General features: G+C 43.8%; 1 protein-coding gene across 2 annotated transcripts; it reads left to right on the forward strand.

Moving 5' to 3' along the window:
- The first annotated feature begins 239 nt into the window (after positions 1-239).
- Ccdc28a (coiled-coil domain containing 28A) lies at positions 240-18,001 on the forward strand. Of its 2 annotated transcripts, XM_036169081.1 has the most exons (6): positions 270-563; positions 3,135-3,334; positions 7,121-7,284; positions 11,141-11,295; positions 14,255-14,277; positions 17,449-18,001. In XM_036169081.1, the coding sequence occupies exons 2-6, from the start codon at positions 3,177-3,179 to the stop codon at positions 17,501-17,503; spliced, it is 555 nt and encodes a 184-aa protein (XP_036024974.1). In that variant the 5' UTR covers positions 270-563; positions 3,135-3,176; the 3' UTR covers positions 17,504-18,001. The 2 variants fall into 2 exon arrangements, with proteins under 2 accessions (XP_036024973.1, XP_036024974.1); XM_036169080.1 differs by lacking the exons at positions 14,255-14,277; positions 17,449-18,001 and adding an exon at positions 12,304-12,405 and having other exon boundaries at positions 240-563.
- Positions 18,002-18,959: the final 958 nt, after the last annotated feature.

Raw genomic sequence — 18,959 nt, forward strand, 5'->3', positions numbered from 1 at the left:
TCCCACTCTGGAGGCTCAGCAGCATCAGCGGGGCTGAACTGTCTGCAGCTTTTCAAGCCACACTCAAGGTAGCCAATCCGAGGGGAGGATCCGCCGCTTCGGGTGACAATAGGCTCCGCCTTCAGGTGTGCTCGAACGGCATGCTGGGAATTGCAGTGCATGGGGGCGGTCACTCACCGTGGTGGCTAGCCGCTTCCGGGGAGGAGACTAGACAGCCAGTTCCCACGCGGCCGTCGCAGGGGCAGAATTGGAGTGGCTAGAAACAACTGCTCTTCTCCCGCGGCCGCCGGAGCCATACCTGAAGGTGGCTACGGGAGTCCTGAGCCCCAGGTTAAGTGATGCGAGCCATGCTAAGGGACCAGGAAGGGGCGTGGCTTCCGCCTCATAGAGGGTCCCGCCCCTGTGACGTCACTTCCGTAAACAAAGGGCGCTGTGCAGGCGCGGGTCCCAGGCTGGTGACCCGGCTTGGCGATCCCGGACACTTAAACTGCAGCTGTAGCAGAGGCTTTGGACGCTCTCTGACCCTTTCCAGTTAAGGAAGGGGATCGCAGCCTCTTCCTCCGGTACGTAGTGGGATGAGGGGACCCCGCAGCCTGCTGCTTCGGGCCCCTCAGCACCCGCTCTGGTCACTGCTGGGTATTGATGGGTCGTCACTGATGGGTTGCGGAAGGGAGATGAAGGGCAGTCCAGAGGCCCCTCCGGTGGTCCTGGTTAGAAGCAAGGCCTCACATTCAACCGGGAGCAGTTCGCCCTCTCTGGAACGGTCCCTGGTGCTTGCCATACCAAAAAGGATTTCAGGTCTCGTGACAGATGTTATCCCCCAGAAAGGAGTAAATCGCAAGCTTGTTCCCTCGAAAACCACTAGTTTATTTGCGATGCTTTTCGTGTTAACTCTTATTTTTTTCTTTTGTTACCAAAGGTGTACTAGCACTCTTAGATTTGAAGGTTAGTGTGTTTATGTGTATCATGAATTCTACAGATAGATCCTCACCTCTTGGAGACCTGCTCGGTCGTCTTTAATCTGCATTGCGTGTTAAACAAGTCCCAACTGATTCAAGTGGATTCACGATTGGTATCTGAGATTGATTAGAGACTGGGTGTTGGACCCTTTCTCAAGAAAGCCGTCCCTTAGATAGCAAAACAAAAACAAAAAACAAAACCTCAACGTTGTCTTTACAATTCCCAAGTAATTCTTTTAGGAGTGACGGTTTCAGTCTTTTAAAATAGTCATGGCAGGATTAAATTAAACACTTTTAAGTTTTAAATTTTATTGGCTATGTATGAGGGTTTTACCTGCATGTATGTCTATGTACCAGGTGTATACAGTGCCCCTGGAGGCCAGAAGAGGGCATTGGATACCTACAGACTGTTGTAAGCCACCTTCTTGGTCCTGGAAATCAAATGAGTCCTCTGGAAGAGCAGCCAGTGGCTCCTAACTGCTGAGCTGGCTCTCAAGCCACGTGGTATTTTTTTAAAAGACCTGACATTCATAATGCAATTGACAATTTAAGAGAATGAATAGATATTCATATTTCTGACCACTTTGTGATCCATTAATAATAGAATTAAGAAAAATTCAGATCTAAATAGCCAGTCTTGTGGAAATGCCCTTCATCCTAGCACTGGGGAGCAGAGGCAGGAGCATCATCACAAGCTGGAGGCCAATATGGCTTACACGGTCATTTCTCAGCCAGCCAGGGACATAGAGCAAAACTTTTTCTCAAAAAGAAAAGGTGAGGTGGTGCACTCTTTTGATGCCTTTAATCCCAGCATGCAGACAACAGAGGCTGGTGGATCTCTGGGAGTTCCAGGCCAGCCTAGTTGACAGAGCAAGATCTAGGCCAGCCAGAGCTACATAGTAACACCTTATTTAAAATATGGATGGATGGATGGATGGATGGATAGCTACATAGTAACACCTTAGTTAAAATATGGATGGGTGGATGGATAGATAGATAGAGATCTGAGTATGGTGGTGCATAGCATACCAATATAATGTACATTACATAAGTTTTCAAGTTGCAGTTTAGATTACTGAAGCCCTGATCTACACATGTTTGAGTCTGGTTTGGAAGGGAGATTGAGAAGGCAGCTAAAGCTGCAAGGAGGCTGGGGTTTTGCAATATAAACAAACCTGTTTATATTGGCCACCTTATATAATGGTGGCTTCTTGAGATTAAGGGCTTTGTCTTATTCATTATTGTTTCCCCAGAACTAAAGACAGTGCCTGGCTTGTGGAGGAGAATCAGTAGATACTTAGAAGATATGTGAATAGAGAAAATGCTAAAAAAAAAATTATTAGACAAAGACCTTTATGTGTGGTGATATATTGTATACCCTAATAAACTTGCCTGCAGATCAGAGGACAGAGCCAGCCACTAGATTAGACATAGAGGTGGCACACACCTTTAGTCCCATCACTCAGGAGGTAGAAATCCATCTGGATCTCTGTGAGTTCAAGGCCACACTAGGCTACATGAGATTGATCCAGTATAGGAAAGAAAACAGAGTCAGGCAGTGGTGGCACACACCTTTAACACCAGCACTTGAGATCTCATACCTTTGCTTGGGAAGCACACACGTCTTTAATCCCAGGAAGTCATTTGGCAGAGCAGAGAAAGATATAAGGCACGAGGAAACAGGAACTCATTCTCTTTAGGCTGAGGATTTCGTAGAGGTAAGAACTAGTGGCTGGCTGTTCTGCTTCTCTGATCTTTCAGCTTTCACCCTGATATATGGTTCTGCGTTTTTTATTAAAAGATCTAAGATTTGGCCGGGCAGTGTCGGCGCACGCCTTTAATCCCAGCATTCGGGGGTGGTGGGGGGACAGAGGCAGGTGGATCTCTGCAAGTTCGAGGCCAGCCTGGTCTACCAAGCGAGTTCCAGGAAAGGTGCAAAGCTACACAGAGAAACCCTATCTTGAAAAACAAAACAAAACAAAACAAAAAACAAACAAACAAAAAGATCTAAGATTTGCACATTTATGTGCATTAGCAAAGTAAATCGGACATAAGGGATTCCTTGTCCTAAATTTAATGCCTTGAAATTCTTGCTCTTTTGGTCTGTGGAATGTGCCTTTGACTGTCTTTACATATTATAGCATATAGCTGTAACCCCTATATATCAATATTTAGGTCATACGAAGCTGGTGTTGATGTGTCGAAGAACTTAAAACAATGGAAGAGCGGAAAGTGAAGAGGAAGAGCCCCAAGTCTTTCAGTGCCCACTCTACTCAGGTTGTTAATGCCAAAAAAAATGCCATCCCAGCTAGTAAAAGCACAGGCTTTTCAAATCCCACAGCACAGGCAACTTCCCAGCGGCCAAAGTTAAAGAGGTGAGTTCTTTCCTTTGACGTTTTCACAGTAAAGTGCTATGAAGTCTTCTCTGTCCAGCCTCGTTTCCTCTCGTGGTTTGACCTCTCCCAGAGCTGCAGATTGAGTCCTCACACATGCTGTGCTCTGCCTCTGAGCCACAGTCTCAGCCCAGGCTTTGACTCTTAAGCAACAGTGAGAGTTTTGTTTAAATAAATATTCAGAAAGGTGTTTTTTTTTTAGCACTGAAGAGCTCAATCAGTTGGTAAAACTCCTGTCCTATAAACCTAAAGGCTTGAGTCTCATCCCTAGAACCCACATAAAAACACCTAGGATGGTAGCTCATTCCTGTTTTTCCAGCCTGGGGAACACAAGAGGATTCCTGGGGCTTGCTGGCCAGACAGTCTAGTTTAGTTGGTGACCTCAAAGAAAGTGCTCCTGGGATAGCTCTAAGAGTATCCTGTGACTTCCACTTGCCTGCACAGAAACAGGCACAGCCGCACAGCCATGCACACCCTCATGCACAGACACACATATGCATAAAGGAAACACATTTTAATAAATAGAGTTTTATAGTGTATGTCTGTCTTCTTTTCTGAGAGGTGTTAACTGCAGAAGTTATCTAGTAGATAAACACTTCCAAATTTTGAAAGAAGAAGAAAAATACATTTGCTACACAGACACCCATAGTGGAGTCTATCTGTTTTAAAGAGAGTATGGGTATTTTGGGGATCTTTTTAAGATGTACATTCCAGATCAGCGGGAGTGGGGCTTCGCATGACCCTTTGTAATAAGTTCACAGGTGAGGTAATGGACAGCACTTGGAGTGTTTCTTGTCAAATTGACACGGGCCAGAGTCCTCTGTGAAGCTGGATATTCAACTGAAGCAATGCCTCCATCAGATTGGCCTGTAGGCAATTCTGTGGGACGTTTTCTTGATTAGTTATTGATGTGGGAGAGCTCAGTCCACTGTGGGCAGCGCCACCCTTGAGGTGGTGGTTCTGGGTTGTATGGAAAAGCAGGCTGAGCAAACCAGTAAAGAGAGTCCCTTCATGGACTGTGCTCCATTCCTTCCTGCAGGTTCCTACCCTGAGTCTCTGCTCTGACTCCCCTGCACAGTGGACTATGAACTATAAGCCAGATCAACCCCTTCCTCCCTAGTTGCTTTCTGTCAAGGTCTTTATGACAGTAAGAGGAAGCAAACTAAGATACTGAATGACGTGGTTTAATACCATATAAAATACCTGTATAAAAACCACAGGCCAGTGGCTAAAGAGCTTGCTGCACAAGCGTGAGGATCTGAGTTCGGATCCCCAGCATCCATGTAAAAACTAAGATGGGGCTTGTTGCTGAGGCAGTCTAGCCGATGTGGCAAGCTCAGGTTTGATGAGAGTCTATCTCAAAAAATAAAGTGGAAAGCAACAAAGGGGCATACCTGACATCGACCTCTGGCCCTCACACACGCATGCAACACATGTACATACAACCATGTACATGCATGTGCTGCCTAAAACACACACACACACACACACACACACACACACACACACACACACACTATGCAGGCCTTTCCTTGTGAAGAACCATTACTGACAGACTATGAGTTCTGTATTTTCTCCTGTTTTTTGTTTTTGTTTTTGTTTTTTTGGTTTTGTGTGTGTGTGTGTGTGTGTTGTTTTGCGTTTTTGAGACAATATCTCACTAGGTTGCCTTGGTTTACCTGGAATTCACTATGTAGACTAGCTTGGCCTAGAACACATAAGGGCTCTCTCTCTTCTTCCCTTCCTCTAGAGTGCTCAGATTAAAGATGTGCACCACCACTCCAAGTTCCATTTTTTTTTTTTTATTTTCATTTTATTTGTATGGGTGTTTTTGTCTTCATGTCTGTTTGGACATGTCTGGAGTCTGAATGTCAGACCGAGGGTGTTAGATCCCCCAGAACTGGAGTTACAGACAGTTGCAAGCTGCCATGTGGGTGCTGGGAATTGAACCCTCATCCTCTGGAAGAGCAGCTAGTGCTGGTAACCACTGAGCCTTCTCTCCAGCCTGAATTCTAAATTGCTTATGAGTCATTAGTTTCTTCCTTTCTTTTTCTTTTCTTTCTTTCTTTCTTTCTTTTTTTTTTTTTTTTTTTTTTTTTTTTGAGTTGAGTACTGAACCCAGGGCCTTGTGCTTGCTAGGCAAGCACTCTACCACTGAGCTAGATCCCCAACCCCAGTTTCTTCCTTTTTTTACCTCACCCCATCCATGTACACACCCAGACCCTCCCATGTACACATACACATGCCCTATTCATTGTATCCCTGTGCGTATAGTTGTGGGGATGAGGTTTTCATTCATTACTGGGTGAAAATCAAGTCCTGAGTCTCTCTATGTAGAGTACTGAATCCAGAATCTACAGTGCTTATTAAAGGTAGTACTGTTACCTTTTTAACCCTTACCTGGACAGCACCCTTAGAAGTCTGGCTGGCTCTGTGCTATGTGAACTCCCCTTTCTCTGTTTTTACATAGGAGTGTGCACGGCACCACCTCTCTAGTGTCTGAGAGCCCAGTATATGCAGATGTATGTGATAAGAATTCATCACAGGGCTCCCAGATGTCTTTCTGTGGAAATAGCAGCCTGACTGAGGCTTGAAGGGTTCATGAGCAGTAGCCTGGCAAGATGGTGGGAAGTGAAGGGCCTGAGTGTGGGTCCAGGACTCAGATCAGATAGCAAATATGCTTCAAGGAGGCTAATACCATTAGGGGTCGGTTGTTTTGTTTTATTTGAAATAGGGTCTCGTGGGAGGAGGGGGGGGCGTGTCCCTTACTGTTCTTGGACTCATTATGTAAATCAGGCTGGTCATCCACCTGCCTCTGCCTCCTTCCTGTGCATCAGGATTAAAGGTTTGAATAACTACACTGAAGAAAAGCAGGGTTTCAGAAGGCTATTAAGGTAGGCCTTAGCTCTTGAAGGCTTAAATTATGCGAGCTGGCATTATTTAGAAATGGATTTGTTGGGTTGGGGATTTAGCTCAGTGGTAGAGTGCTCGCCTAGCAAGCACAAGGCCCTAGGTTCGATCCTCAGCTCAAACAAAACAAAACAAAACAAAAAAGAAAGAAAGAAAGAAAGAAAGAAAGAAAAAAGAAATGGATTTGTCTGCCTCGTCGGGAGGAAAAGGAGACCAGAGACCATACACAGGACCAGGTGGGCCGTCTGGGAGGATGTGGGGAGTTATCAGGTCAACACAGGATGGTGGCAGTGGCTGAGAAGAGCATAGACAAGTTAGATTATGTTACTCAGTTGGGCTTCGAAACTGCATGGGAAGGGGGGGGGGCTTTGAGGAGGGTGGTAGGATTCAGATTGCTACCAGATTCTTGATTCTGGATTTTAAATGTCTTTCTCCTAAGCCCAAGCATGGCTGACATGCTGTCTTCAGAGCAGAAACCCCAAAAGACTCACCCAGCTCTAAACAGTTTAAGGATAACATTTAGAAAGGGGAGTGTGTGGTATGTTTTACTGAGAAATGAAATATACAAAATAGGATACTGAAAAGATTTACCAATTTTCTTTTCAATCTAATAGAGTAGCATATTGCACAAATGTTCTAACTAAACTTTTGACATTTCTCAGTGGTTACACTTTATGTATTTGAGATTTTTCACCACCTGTTTTTGTTTGCTGTTGGCTTGAGGTTTCAATTTAGTGTTGACTTTCTTCTGATTTCTTGTTTAAAAAAAAAAATGTTCATTTATTTAAGAAGTTCCGCAGGAGTTTAATCTAGAACAGCCTGAGAGGTCTAACCAGGTCAATTGTATCGTCTCTGCAGAGTGATAAAAGAAAAGAACAGACCTCAAGCAGGAGAAGGGAAGGGAGCCCAGTCCACTCCCATCCAGCACTCCTTTCTCACGGATGTCTCCGATGTCCAGGAGATGGAGCGTGGCCTCCTCAGTCTGCTGAATGATTTCCACTCTGGAAAGCTGCAGGCGTTCGGTAAGCCATTGGTGTGCTCTTCATGCCTTCCTTGTCTTTAGGATGTTTGCATCCTGTGTTCTGGAATGTTTCTTTCTTCCTTTTGTCTGGTATGTTCTTGTGTGTGTGTATGAACAAGGACAACTTGGGTATCATTCCTCAGCACCACCCACCCACCTCCCACCCTGTTGTTTGAGGGTCTCTCAAAGAATCCTTTTCTCTTGTTACAAGGCAAAGGGATGCTGGATGTGGTGACTCATGCCTACAATACCAGTATCTAGAAGGTAGAGGCAGGAGAACGAGAGGTCCAAGGTCATCCTCAACTACATAGGGAGTTTGAGGCCATTCTGGTCTACCTGAGCCTGTGTCTCAGGACAAGCATGCCCGAGAGGGCTGGGTATGTATGTGGCCTTGTTGGTAGTTAATAGATTGCCTAGTGCTTAAAAGTCCTCTGTTTGACACCCAGCACTACATAAAGCCCAGCATGGTAGCACACAGCTCTAATCCTACCACTCGGGGAATAAAGGCAGGAGAACCAGACAGTTCAGAGACATCCTCAGCTACACAGTGGCTTTGGAGGCAAAGGTGGGCTACACGAAACCTGCCTCAAAAACAACAAAACACACACTCAGTGTCAGGGGAGAGGGAGAGAAGGGGCCACGAAATACATAGACATAAAATGTAAGGATTTTCGATTTTATTGTCATGGAATATAATTTGCTTTCTAAAATTATTGGGGGAATTTTTTAAATGATGTTTTTGGAGCCAGAGAGATGGCTTAGTGGGTAAGACAGCTGCTCAGCCATAAGGACCTGAATTTGTACCCCAGCACCTGTGTTAAAAGCTGGGCATGGCTGGGTGGTGGTGGCACACGCCTTTAATCCCAGCACTTGGGAGGCAGAGCCAGGTGGATCTCTGTGAGTTCTAGGCCAGCCTGGTCTACAGAGCGAGATCCAGGACAGGCACCAAAACTACACAGAGAAACCCTGTCTCGAAAAAAACAAACAACAACAACAACAACAACAACAAAAAAAAACAACTGGGCATAGGCACAAGCAGGCCTGTAACTCCAGAGATACGGGAAGCAGATTTCTGGGGCTTGCTGGCTGTTAGCCTTGGTCTAGGTTCACTGAAAGACCATATCTTAAAGGAATAAGGCATAGTGGTGGGACAGGACACCTGACACCCTCAAATGACCTCTGCATGCCAGTCTGCACATGTGCATTCCGGCATACCATATAACAAACACCACACAAGGGAAGGTTAGCCAAAATGTTAAAGTAGGATTGCTATTATGGAATAAATATCCTGAAGTGCTCATTTAAATTAGGTTCTCAGTCCCTACATATGGTCTTTTATGCCCCTTCCTTCTTTTGAAGGCAACCTAATCCATTTCTGAAAAACAAAGCCATATCACATAATTTATCTATTTAAATAATAGGGGAAGTCTTTATCAGCTAAACCAGTTTAGGCTTAGTGTGTTCAATTTGCTTTTATTTTTGGAAAGTGTCTTGCTATGTATGTAGCCTGGCTATCCTGGAGTTCATGATCTTCTGCCTCAGCGTTCCATGCACTGGGAATTTCCCCCTCTTTTGAAGCAGGGCCTTGTATTGCTCCGGCTGGCTTTGAACTCACTGTGCAGCTGAGGATGACCTTGAACTTCTGATTTTCCTGTTGCCACCTGTCTCTCACTGCTAGGATTATAGGCACATGCCATGACTCCCTGTTTATACAGGCTGGGGATTGAACTCTGGTCTTGGTGTCTGCTACACAAGCATTCTACCAGCTGAGTTCCATTCTCATCCCGTTGACTGGTTTTTTGAGGCAGGGTCTCATGTATTGTATGCTAGTCTTGAATGCACTGTGTAGCAGAAGCTGCTCTTCAGTCCTTGATCTTCCTGTCTCCACATTCCAAGTGCTGAAATAGAGAAGTGGGTCACCACCCCAGCTCCAGTTTTATTTGTAAATGGAGTATCCTGAATGCTTTGGTTTCTTGTTTGATTGGCCATTTATGGAAGATTCTTTTTCTTTGGACTCCCCCAGCAGTTGACATTATCTTTCAGGTATTTCCAGTCAAGTGAAATGATTTTAAATGGCCATCTGATTTGGATTTCCATGTCTACTTGTTAAGTAGTTGGATTGCTCTCGTCAGGGCCTTTACATAGTTTTCAGTCTGGAAATTTCCTTCTTTATCATTGTCAAGAGCCTTCTGTATATTTTGCCCGTAAACAATCCATATTTCCTGACTTATTTTTCCAAATATATTTGTCTTTAGATGTTGTGATAGTCTATTTAATCCTGTAAAGTTCTTGATTTTTGTGTACTCACATCTTTTTCTTTTGTGGTTCCTGAGTCTTTAGTCCTTAGTAATACTTATATTTGACAAAGAAGCCAGGCTCAGGCCTGTAATCCCAGTACTGGGGAGGCTGAGGCAGGAGAGTCCTGAATTCAAAGCCAGGCCGGAGTCATAGGAGCCCCTGACTCCAAAAGAAGCATTATTTCCTTCACAGATGTGTTCCGCCACTTCATGCTCCACCCCACACCAGCAGATGGCATCCCAGAATGTTTTCACGTCTTCCTCTCTCCCTGCCCGCTCTTCTCAGTGGCAATCTCTGTACTTCTTCTACTTATCTTCCTCCCTTAAGGCCAGGTCATTACGTTTTTTTTACAACTTAATGCCTAAGAGCCCATCACCACACCACTTTATCTGTAAACTGTGGGCATTTATCTGGATATGCAAGGACCAGGTCTTTCCTTATGGCTCCCTCTAGGGAATCACTAAGCCTTTCTTAATTGCCATTGATACACATCCTTTTTTACCTTAGGAAGCTTCTGTTGTCTCCTGGCAGGCCATCTAGATCTGCCTTCCTCTCCATTTTCCTCTATCAGGTCTGCATCTCTTTATTCATTCATTCATATTCTCACTCATTCTCTCTCTCCCTCTCCCCTTCCCTCCTCCTCTTCTCCCTCTTCCTCTCGCCACATGAACTTGTATCTCTTCGGGAGATCCAAACACTTATGATGCCACACCTGGCTCCATTTCAGCGCTAGCTGAATTATAGTGTACTTCTGCAGTATATGTGGGGGAAACAGTGGGTTTGGTTTTTGTTTTCTTAATTGGAGCACCAAGAGGTTGCAGAGGCTGCACGTAAGCCAGATGAAGGTATAGACTATGCCATGTTTGTATATGTTAGTTGTTCTGGGCAGGTAAAATCAAGAAATTATGGACTCAAGAAACAATGAGACCCATGCCTTAGCAAAGTTGTCTTGCATTACCATGCATATGATAGAGAATATCATTACACTGTGTAACGTATAATCATCACACTTCATAAATATTTGCATTTCTGTTTCCTAAAGGAAGAATACATAATTGGCTAGAAAAATAATTTGTGGGTTGAAATTCTTAGACAATTCCTCATTTTACTCAGAGTACTACAAAATGTTGGCTTTTTAGTTCAACTGGCAGTCATCAAAATGGACATAATTATGGCCTTATTGCTTCTATATACAATGTTACAGTGGAGGGAAAAAACGTATCTTCCCTACTTAAGGAGTAATTTTGCTTTAATATGTTATGCCTGATTTTATTTTAGGGCCCAGGATTATTTCTTAGGTTGGTCATTGTTTTCCTGGCCAATAACTGTATTTGCTCCCAACAGTGAAGAGGCCAAGACAGGAAGATTGTGAACCAGCTTGGCTACCCTGTTTCAAAAAAATAAAGGATTTATGATCATACAAAGAAAACAATTATTAGCAAGCCAATTTACAAACAAAGAAAATGGATTTCTTTTGCGCACCTAGAATTGAAAAGCTGTTCCTCGAGGGTTATAGGCTTTAACACTAATCTTTGTTAATGTTCTGGAATGTTCCCCAGGAAATGAATGTTCCATAGAACAGATGGAACATGTCCGGGGAATGCAGGAGAAATTAGCTCGATTGAACTTGGAGCTGTACGGGGAGTTAGAGGAGCTTCCTGAGGATAAGCGGAAAGCGGCCAGCGACGCCAACCTGGACAGACTTCTGTCTGACGTGAGTGGAGTGTTCTCTGTTGTCTCAAAACATCTTCGTGCAACAACACCCACATATCAGTCATCATATACATAGACTGTATATATGCAATGCATATGAATATATATATTCAGTGTTTTCAGTCATCCCCACCATCTAATTCTAGAACATTTTCTTTACCCCCTAAAGGCTTCCTGTGTGTTAGTTTCTCCTCCTCACTCCCTAGCAGCCCTCACGTACTTTCTGTCTTGATGAACTGGCCTCTGTGGCACTTCATACACACAGCATTGTGCACTGTGTGCCCTCACGGGGGTTCTCTTAGTTCTGTGTCCTCAAATTTCATCTCTGTTATACTTGACTCCCCTTAGAGAAATACAGTCTAAGAAATGCTTAAACTTAGATTTGTGGAAGCATGTATTATCATAATCCTGGCCAACTTCTAAAGGCAATACTTGCTTCTGTACAGTTTTACATATGTGCCTGTATTCTATAGAGACCTTATCCATATGCAGATCCTAAGTCCATGGAAGACATCAGTCAAAAGACCTTTCCCTGCCTGGATGGTTACTTATTTTTAATATTTTATATTTAATTTTTTAAATGTAGACCAGTGTTGGTCTTTACAGCAATTTAGAACATTTCCATCTGTCAGTCTAGAGCTGTCATAACAAAGCACTGCAGTCTGGGGTTTAAACACTAGAAATGTATTTTCTCACAGTTCTGGGAGCTGGAGTTGGAGATCAAAGTGTTGTGTAAGGCTTCAGTTCTCCATGGTGGGTGGCCTCTTCATGCTCATGGAATTCTCCTGTGCACATTTGTCTGGATTTCCTTTTCTTGTTAAGGTCATATTGAACTAGGGCCTACTCCACTGACCTCATTTTGCCTGGATTACCTCTTTAAGGCTCTGTCTCCAAATACCCACCTATTCTGACATATGACTGACAACTAGAATGTATTAGTTGGGGATGGCATGGGGCACAACTCAGCCCATAACATCTTATAAATTTGCCTCTTTAAAACCTTTTTTAGGGGGCTGAAAAGCTGACTCAGCGACTAAAAGTACTTGCTGCTCTTGCAGAGGACCCAGAATCTGTTGCCAGCACCCACATGGCGGCCCTCGACCGTCTGTAGCTCCAGTTCCGGAGATCTGAAGCCCTCTTCTGGCCTCCGAGGGCTCACAAGTGGTGCACATGCTAACATGCGGGCAAAACACTCATACCCATAAAATAAAAATAAATAAATCTTTCCAGCCTTCTTTAGGGAGCTAGGGAGAGGGCTCAGTCAGCCAAGTTCTTGCTGCTCCAGCGTGAGGGCTTGAGTTCAGATCCTCAGTACCAGCAATCCCAGCCCTGGAGAGGTGGGGATGCAAAGATCTTGGGTTTACTGGCCACCCATTCTTACTGAATTTGTGAGCTCCAGGTTTGGTGAGAGATTCTGTCTCAAAAAAATAAGGTGGTGAACAATTGAGGAAGACACGAAACGTTGACCTCTGGCTTCCACGTGTGCAGTGCACATACTTGCATGTGATGCACACACAAAACTTTTTTAGAACTAAAGGAAATAAATTAAAACTGACCAGCATATTTTAGCTTCATTATTCATAGCTTGTCATTGTTCACTAGTGACAAGAGTTTGGTTCTGATGCTTTTCTTCACTCTTTTTTTTTTTAAAAATAAGTATGAGACAGCTGTCGAGACAGGGTTTCCCATTGTAGCTCAGGCTGTCTTGGAACTCATTCTGTAGACCAGGCTGGCCTCAAACTCAGCCAATCTCCTCTGCCTCCTGAGTGCTGGGATTAAAGGCCTGCGCCACCTCCTCCTGGTGTCTACCCATGCTTTTCAAGCTTTAAACCTAGAAGATTAGCAGTGCATGCTTGTAATCCGAGCACTTGGGAATTGGATGCAGGAGGAACAGGAGTTCAAGGTTAGCCTCACGTACATGAGACCTCTTGCAGAAACCAACAAAATTCTCTTCAAGCCTGCTCTTTTAAACATCAAGTCTGCCATATAACATTCAATGTCACAAGCTCATGCTTTGTGCTTTATTTCTATTAAATATAAGCTTAATTTCTGCACTTCTGGTGCATTTAGTAAAATGCTGCATCTTGGCAAAAAGAACACTGAATTTGAAACCAGGAGGCTCACATCAGTGTTCTTCTTGGTAACAGTGAACCTACTTAACCAAGTCTAGTTTACCTACCTACCTACCTTCTTTTCTTTTTGAAACTGTTTTGAGTTACTGGAAATTAAGCCTAGGGCCTCATGAATGCAAGACAAGCACTCCACCACTAAGCTACAGACTCAGACAGCATTTCTACACTTTATATTTCGCCTCCCAAAGTTAAAGATAGTGTGGTCTGAATGTCTGTATCCTTCTAGAACTCATACTTTCAAGTCCTTACCCTGAAGGGAAGAACTTCCCCTGTCTCACCAAGAGATAGGTCTTTGGAAGGTAATTAGGTCAAGAGTGAGATTAGTATCCTGGGAAAACAGGCTGGAAAGAGACACCCCAGTGCTTCCATTTTGTGAGGACCTAGTACAAGGTGCTGTTCTGTTAGCCAGACACGGGCTCTGTTGGCTTCTTAATTGTGGACGGCTGGTCTCTTGAGCCTTCAGAAATGGGTTTCTTTTTTTCTACAAACCACTGATTTAATGCTCTTTTGTTAGAGACTCTTAAAAAGGACTAGCAAACACAGTAGAGATGTCGGCCATTATAGGAGAGTCTAAGAATACTTGCAAAGCACTAGTCTTCAGCATTTGCTTTTACTTTCTCTTAGGGTCTTCCGTTTAGGCTGCAGCTACTTCAGTTATTTTGTAAAAAGGAATTTCCCAACCTAGAACATTTTTTGAATTTTTTAAAAATAGTTTGTTCATTCAGTTAAAGAAAACCTACATGAAGCTATTTTAAAACATGGTTTACACTGACCTACTAATATTTATCTTGTCAAAATTAATATTCAATTTGTTTCTTTGTGTTGCAGTTAGAAGAATTGAATTCTTCTATGTATCCTTTGCCTACTATCAGCAGTGTGAAGTTCGTAATCTGTAGTTCTGGGGAAGTAATTCCTACCGTATCTTACTTTCCTTACAAGGGCTATGTGTCTTCCCTTTTACTTTCCCAATCAAATTGTTTCATTTTTTTCTCATGCTGAAATTCTGTGTCTGGTTTGGTTTTTGCCTTATATTGTTTTCTTATTTTTTCAAAAGAAATTTAATTATTACTTTTCAAGTCATGAAAATTGTGTATTGGGCTATAAGCATTGTTTTGACTCTGAGATTCTGAGACTACCTAGCAGATATCCAAAGATATGCTCAATAGTATTATTTAAGGTGCATAAAGGTGAAAGTCAAGTACCACTGAACACTGCTACAGCTTTCAGGGTCCTTTCACAGCTGCTGACGTGGCATCCCCATGCCAGAGCTAGGGCAGTGTGGGAATACCTTGCAGGAACACATCAAGTCACATGTAGGCTACTTTGATTTTGGTATTCCAGTCTGAAACAAGGATGTAAGGAACTTTTCCGACTTTTCCTTTTAATGTATTTGTCAACACAATTGCTAATACACGAGAATAACGGGAAGCAACCCTGCCTTCAACCTGCTTTTGTATGAGAAGGAAACGCTCTTTGAACGTGATAATGGCATGAGATAGCACTTCTGAATTGTGGTTCACACTTCAGTAATGGGACATTCTTTAACAACTTCAAGGGGCTAGCTGCTTTGGGTAATGGTGTATATGAGGAAATTTCTAAACTATATAGTAATACTAGCTAAAAGTAATACTAGCTGCTTTGGGTAATGGTGTATATGAGGAAATTTCTAAACTATGTAGAATATACAGACATTAGAGTAGCAAGTCTGAATCCTGCTGTATCGTTTTATACTGTTACTAACTGCTCAGCTGTGCAGTAACAACCATTAAGTCTGTGCTTTTGCTTCGAGCGTGGACATGAACATGAACTCCACTTGCCATTCTTAACTAGGTGTCAGCTCTTACCACATTGGCTCCTATCCTTCCTTCATTCTCTGTAGGACACTGAAGGCACTCAGCCTGACTCTTCAGTGTTTTGGTTTTATGTCCTGACTTGAGCTTCAGTATTCAATATGGAAGCCACTAGCTGTAGAGCTATTGAGCATATGACGGATTTAGCTAGTCAGAATTAAAATAGGCTTTTACTGTAACAAGGACAGTGAATTTCAGACATGGAAAAAAAAAAAAACAAAACCAACATTTCAATTCTGATTGCATGTTGAAAGCATTGCTGCTGTGAGTTTATTTGGTTATTTTGAGACAAGGTCTCCATGAGATACCCCCAGGCTGGCCTCCGTCCTAAGATACCCCTGCCTGTGCCTTTCCAGTGCTGGAGTTGCAGGAGTGCATGTTCCACCATGCCTGATTTGAATTTTAAAAGAACTATAACTGGATAGAGCCAGCAGGATGTGCTTGTGTAGCCTGGGGGCCTGAGTCTTAACCACCGTGACCCAGGTAAGACTAAGGGAAAGAATGGGCTCCACAAATCTGACCTTTGCGCTCCACACGCACTGTGGCATGGCCACATACACAATACATTAAAATTTTTAAATTGAAATATATCTGAGTAAATAACATTTAAATTAATGTCACCTGTTTTTCCTTTTAACTCAGTGTTAGAACCTTAAAAACCGTATCTGTAGGTTACATTATGTATTTCTCTAGACTTCAGACATCGCCATTCAATTAATCTTCTTAAAAACATCACTTTTTTCTCTTCTTGTTTTGCTTTTCAATCAGGATCTCCTTCTAGAACCCAGGCTGGCCTAGCACTCACTGTGTGGTGCAGCCTGGCCTTCCTTAAACTTGCAGTAATCCTCTGCCTCACCCCCTACCGCTGGGTTTACACATTGGCTCTTGCCAATGCTTTTTCATTGTTATTCTTTACCATTGTCAACTTTTTTATAGGCCTTTTCCAGGTGATCACAGCACGTACATCACTACATCACGTTAGAGTTTTTGTTCCCACCGAGCTCTATCCCTTGATGTCTCAGAGCACATCATGCACATTCCGGCCATGGAGTCCTTCATTTAGACTGCAGCTCTGAGGCTGACACGCTCTGGCCTTTTCCCCTCCTCTGTGTCAGACAGGTGACATCCATGCTGACTACTTCCGTCAAACGGTTCGGTTTGTACCTGGAAGCGAGCAGTCTGCCTTCCTTTACTGTGTTAAATCTCAGACTCCCCACTAGCCAGGATACTTTGGATGGCCGTGCCTTTGTATGCTGTTGCAGCCTCTCCATACATGCACTGCCGACTCGGAGCTGTCCTCAGTGTCTCCACTGCTTGACCTGGGCAACAGCTAGACAGTTTAGGACTAAGGAAAATGAAAGGTAGTTGTGAGAAGGGACAAGGACACATGCAGAAATTCTCATTTAGTCAGTTTTCTTGAAGGACAATTAAGATTATATAAAAGGTTACAGAGTTGTTATAATTTTTTTCAGGCTTGGCTTTATAAGGAAATTGTTTCCCCAAACATGGTAAAATGGCATCTTCGATTGTCTTAAGTTGGTTAGTCTTTTAATGTTTCATTTTCACTGGTTCCTTATGAAAATGCTTCTTGCTGCATTAAAAATAAGCCTGGACAGACATGATGCTATACTCCCATGACTCCAGCACTGGAGGCTGAGGCAAGAGGATCTGGCATTTGAGACTGCATAAACTAAATCCTAAATAAATGGGTTTTTTTGTTTTTTGTTTTGGTTGTTTGTTTTTGTTTTTTGGTTTTTTTTTATTTTGTTTTTGTTTTTTTTTGTTTTTCGAGACAGGGTTTCTCTGTGTAGTTTTGGAGCCTGGCCTGGACTAGCTCTGTAGACCAGGCTGGCCTCGAACTCACAGAGATCCGCCTGCCTCTGCCTCCCGAGTGCTGGGATTACAGGCGTGCGCCACCACCGCCCCGCTGAATAAATGTTTTTAAGCTTCGAATTATACACATGACATTGTTCTCTGCATTGAGCTACTGTCCAAACTTGTTGGCAACATGACAGCTTTTCCCTTTAAGCCTCCCCTGTTCCCCCTCCCTCCCTCCCTCTCTTCCTCCTTCCCTTATCCCATTTCTTCAGTTTCCTGGGTACTGAGTGGAAATTCCTGAATTTAAAGAAGTACTCACTTTAAAATGAAAACCTTCTTAACTGGTGACTCCAGACAGAAGCTGCATTTGGCAGACGCGCAGGATGTTCCCAATCCATCCACCAGCTAACAGCCTGCTCTGGGGGATTCGCAGAGAAGCGGCAGCCTTTGCTTTTCCAGCCGAGTCCAGGAGCAGAATCATCTTCCACAACGTTCAAGTGCTGAAAGCGCATGTGCAGTGATTGTGTTCACATGCCCGCTGCGCCCCGCTTCTAGTCCACGTGCTTGCTGTAATTCACCGCTGGGGAGGGCGTGGCCTGGCTGCAGGTCCATCAGGAAGTGGGATGCAGAGTTGTGCTGCTGAGTGTTCTTCTGATGCCTTAAGGTTATACTTGAAATGCTTTGTGCTAAACATTCGGGAGGGCTGAAGGATGTGTCCTGCGATCACCACACTGACCCAGTTCTGGTCACACGGTGGTGGTGCCCAGGCCTCCTTGTGGCAGCCCAGCTTCAGTTTACGTCCGACAATCAGTACACACGCTGATGTGTTTCCCAATGGCCAGTGACAAATGTTTGATAAGTATTTGTGAGATTCGCTATTTTTAATAAAGTGATTGTTTTAAATGATGGTCTCTGTTGTCTGTTTGGAAGACCCAGTAGTCTGCAGTCTGGATACAAGGATACAATCCTCCAAAGTAAACTGCATGTATAATATGAGGATTTTCTGCCATCTCTGCGAATTGTGTACCTTTTGCGTTTTTAAATACTGTTTCATGAAAGTGCATGGCTTTAGAGCTAGAGCTTGATTTGGATCCCCATTCTTACCCTTGGCTTTCTAACGTGTGTTTACTCGGGTGTTCGACTTCGGTTTCCAATGTAGCATGCGAGGAATTCCCAGCTGGTAGTGGTTGCCGAGGATAACAAGTGCATGAAAGATGCCTAGCATGAGGCTGATGCCGGGGAGGCTCGGTAGATACAGCCTCACGACCTTTCCCTCCTTTGTCCCAGTGATAGGGACTCGGGAGTGCTGGCAAACACTGTCGCTGACCTGCACCAGCCCCTCTTTAACAAAATATATATTTATATTTGTTTTTCGAGACAGGGTTTCTCTACCTTTCCTGGAACTCACTCTGTAGCCCAGGCTGGCCTCGAACTCACAGAGATCCGCCTGGCTCTGCCTCCCAAGTGCTGGGATTAAAGGTGTGTGCCACCACCGCTCGGCTCAAAAAATATTTTTTGAAAACTGACAATTTCATGTATATATATATATTGTGTCCTGATTATGTCCCCCCCCCCCAACTCCCTCCTTCCACTCCTTCTGAACCCCATGTACTTCCCCACCTTCAAGTCCTTGTTAAATTCTATTTTTTAACTCACTGGGTCCAGCTAGTGCTTCCTATACATGTATGGGTGTGTGTCCATGGGCAGCCTAGAAGCAGCCACACCCCCAAAGAAACACGAGTCCCCTTTCCCCAACAGCCGTCGATTGTGAATAGCTCCTCAGCTGTGGGTGATGCCTCACGAGCTGCTCTCTCATCCACGGTGAATGTTGACTGGCTTGATCTTACACAGGTAACCCTAGTGCA

The sequence above is a fragment of the Onychomys torridus genome, chromosome 19, assembly GCF_903995425.1.
Source record: "Onychomys torridus chromosome 19, mOncTor1.1, whole genome shotgun sequence".
NCBI classification, from domain to species: domain Eukaryota; kingdom Metazoa; phylum Chordata; class Mammalia; order Rodentia; family Cricetidae; genus Onychomys; species Onychomys torridus.

What these genes read in the sequence shown, in the direction of transcription:
- Ccdc28a (XM_036169080.1), top strand. Translation starts at nt 3,177, where the DNA reads ATGGAAGAGCGGAAAGTGAAGAGGAAGAGCCCCAAGTCTTTCAGTGCC. An exon ending in TGGAAAGCTGCAGGCGTTCG is followed by an intron (nt 7,285 to 11,140) that starts GTAAGCCATTGG and finishes AATGTTCCCCAG; the next exon opens with GAAATGAATGTTCCATAGAA. An exon ending in TGGACAGACTTCTGTCTGAC is followed by an intron (nt 11,296 to 12,303) that starts GTGAGTGGAGTG and finishes AACCTTTTTTAG; the next exon opens with GGGGCTGAAAAGCTGACTCA.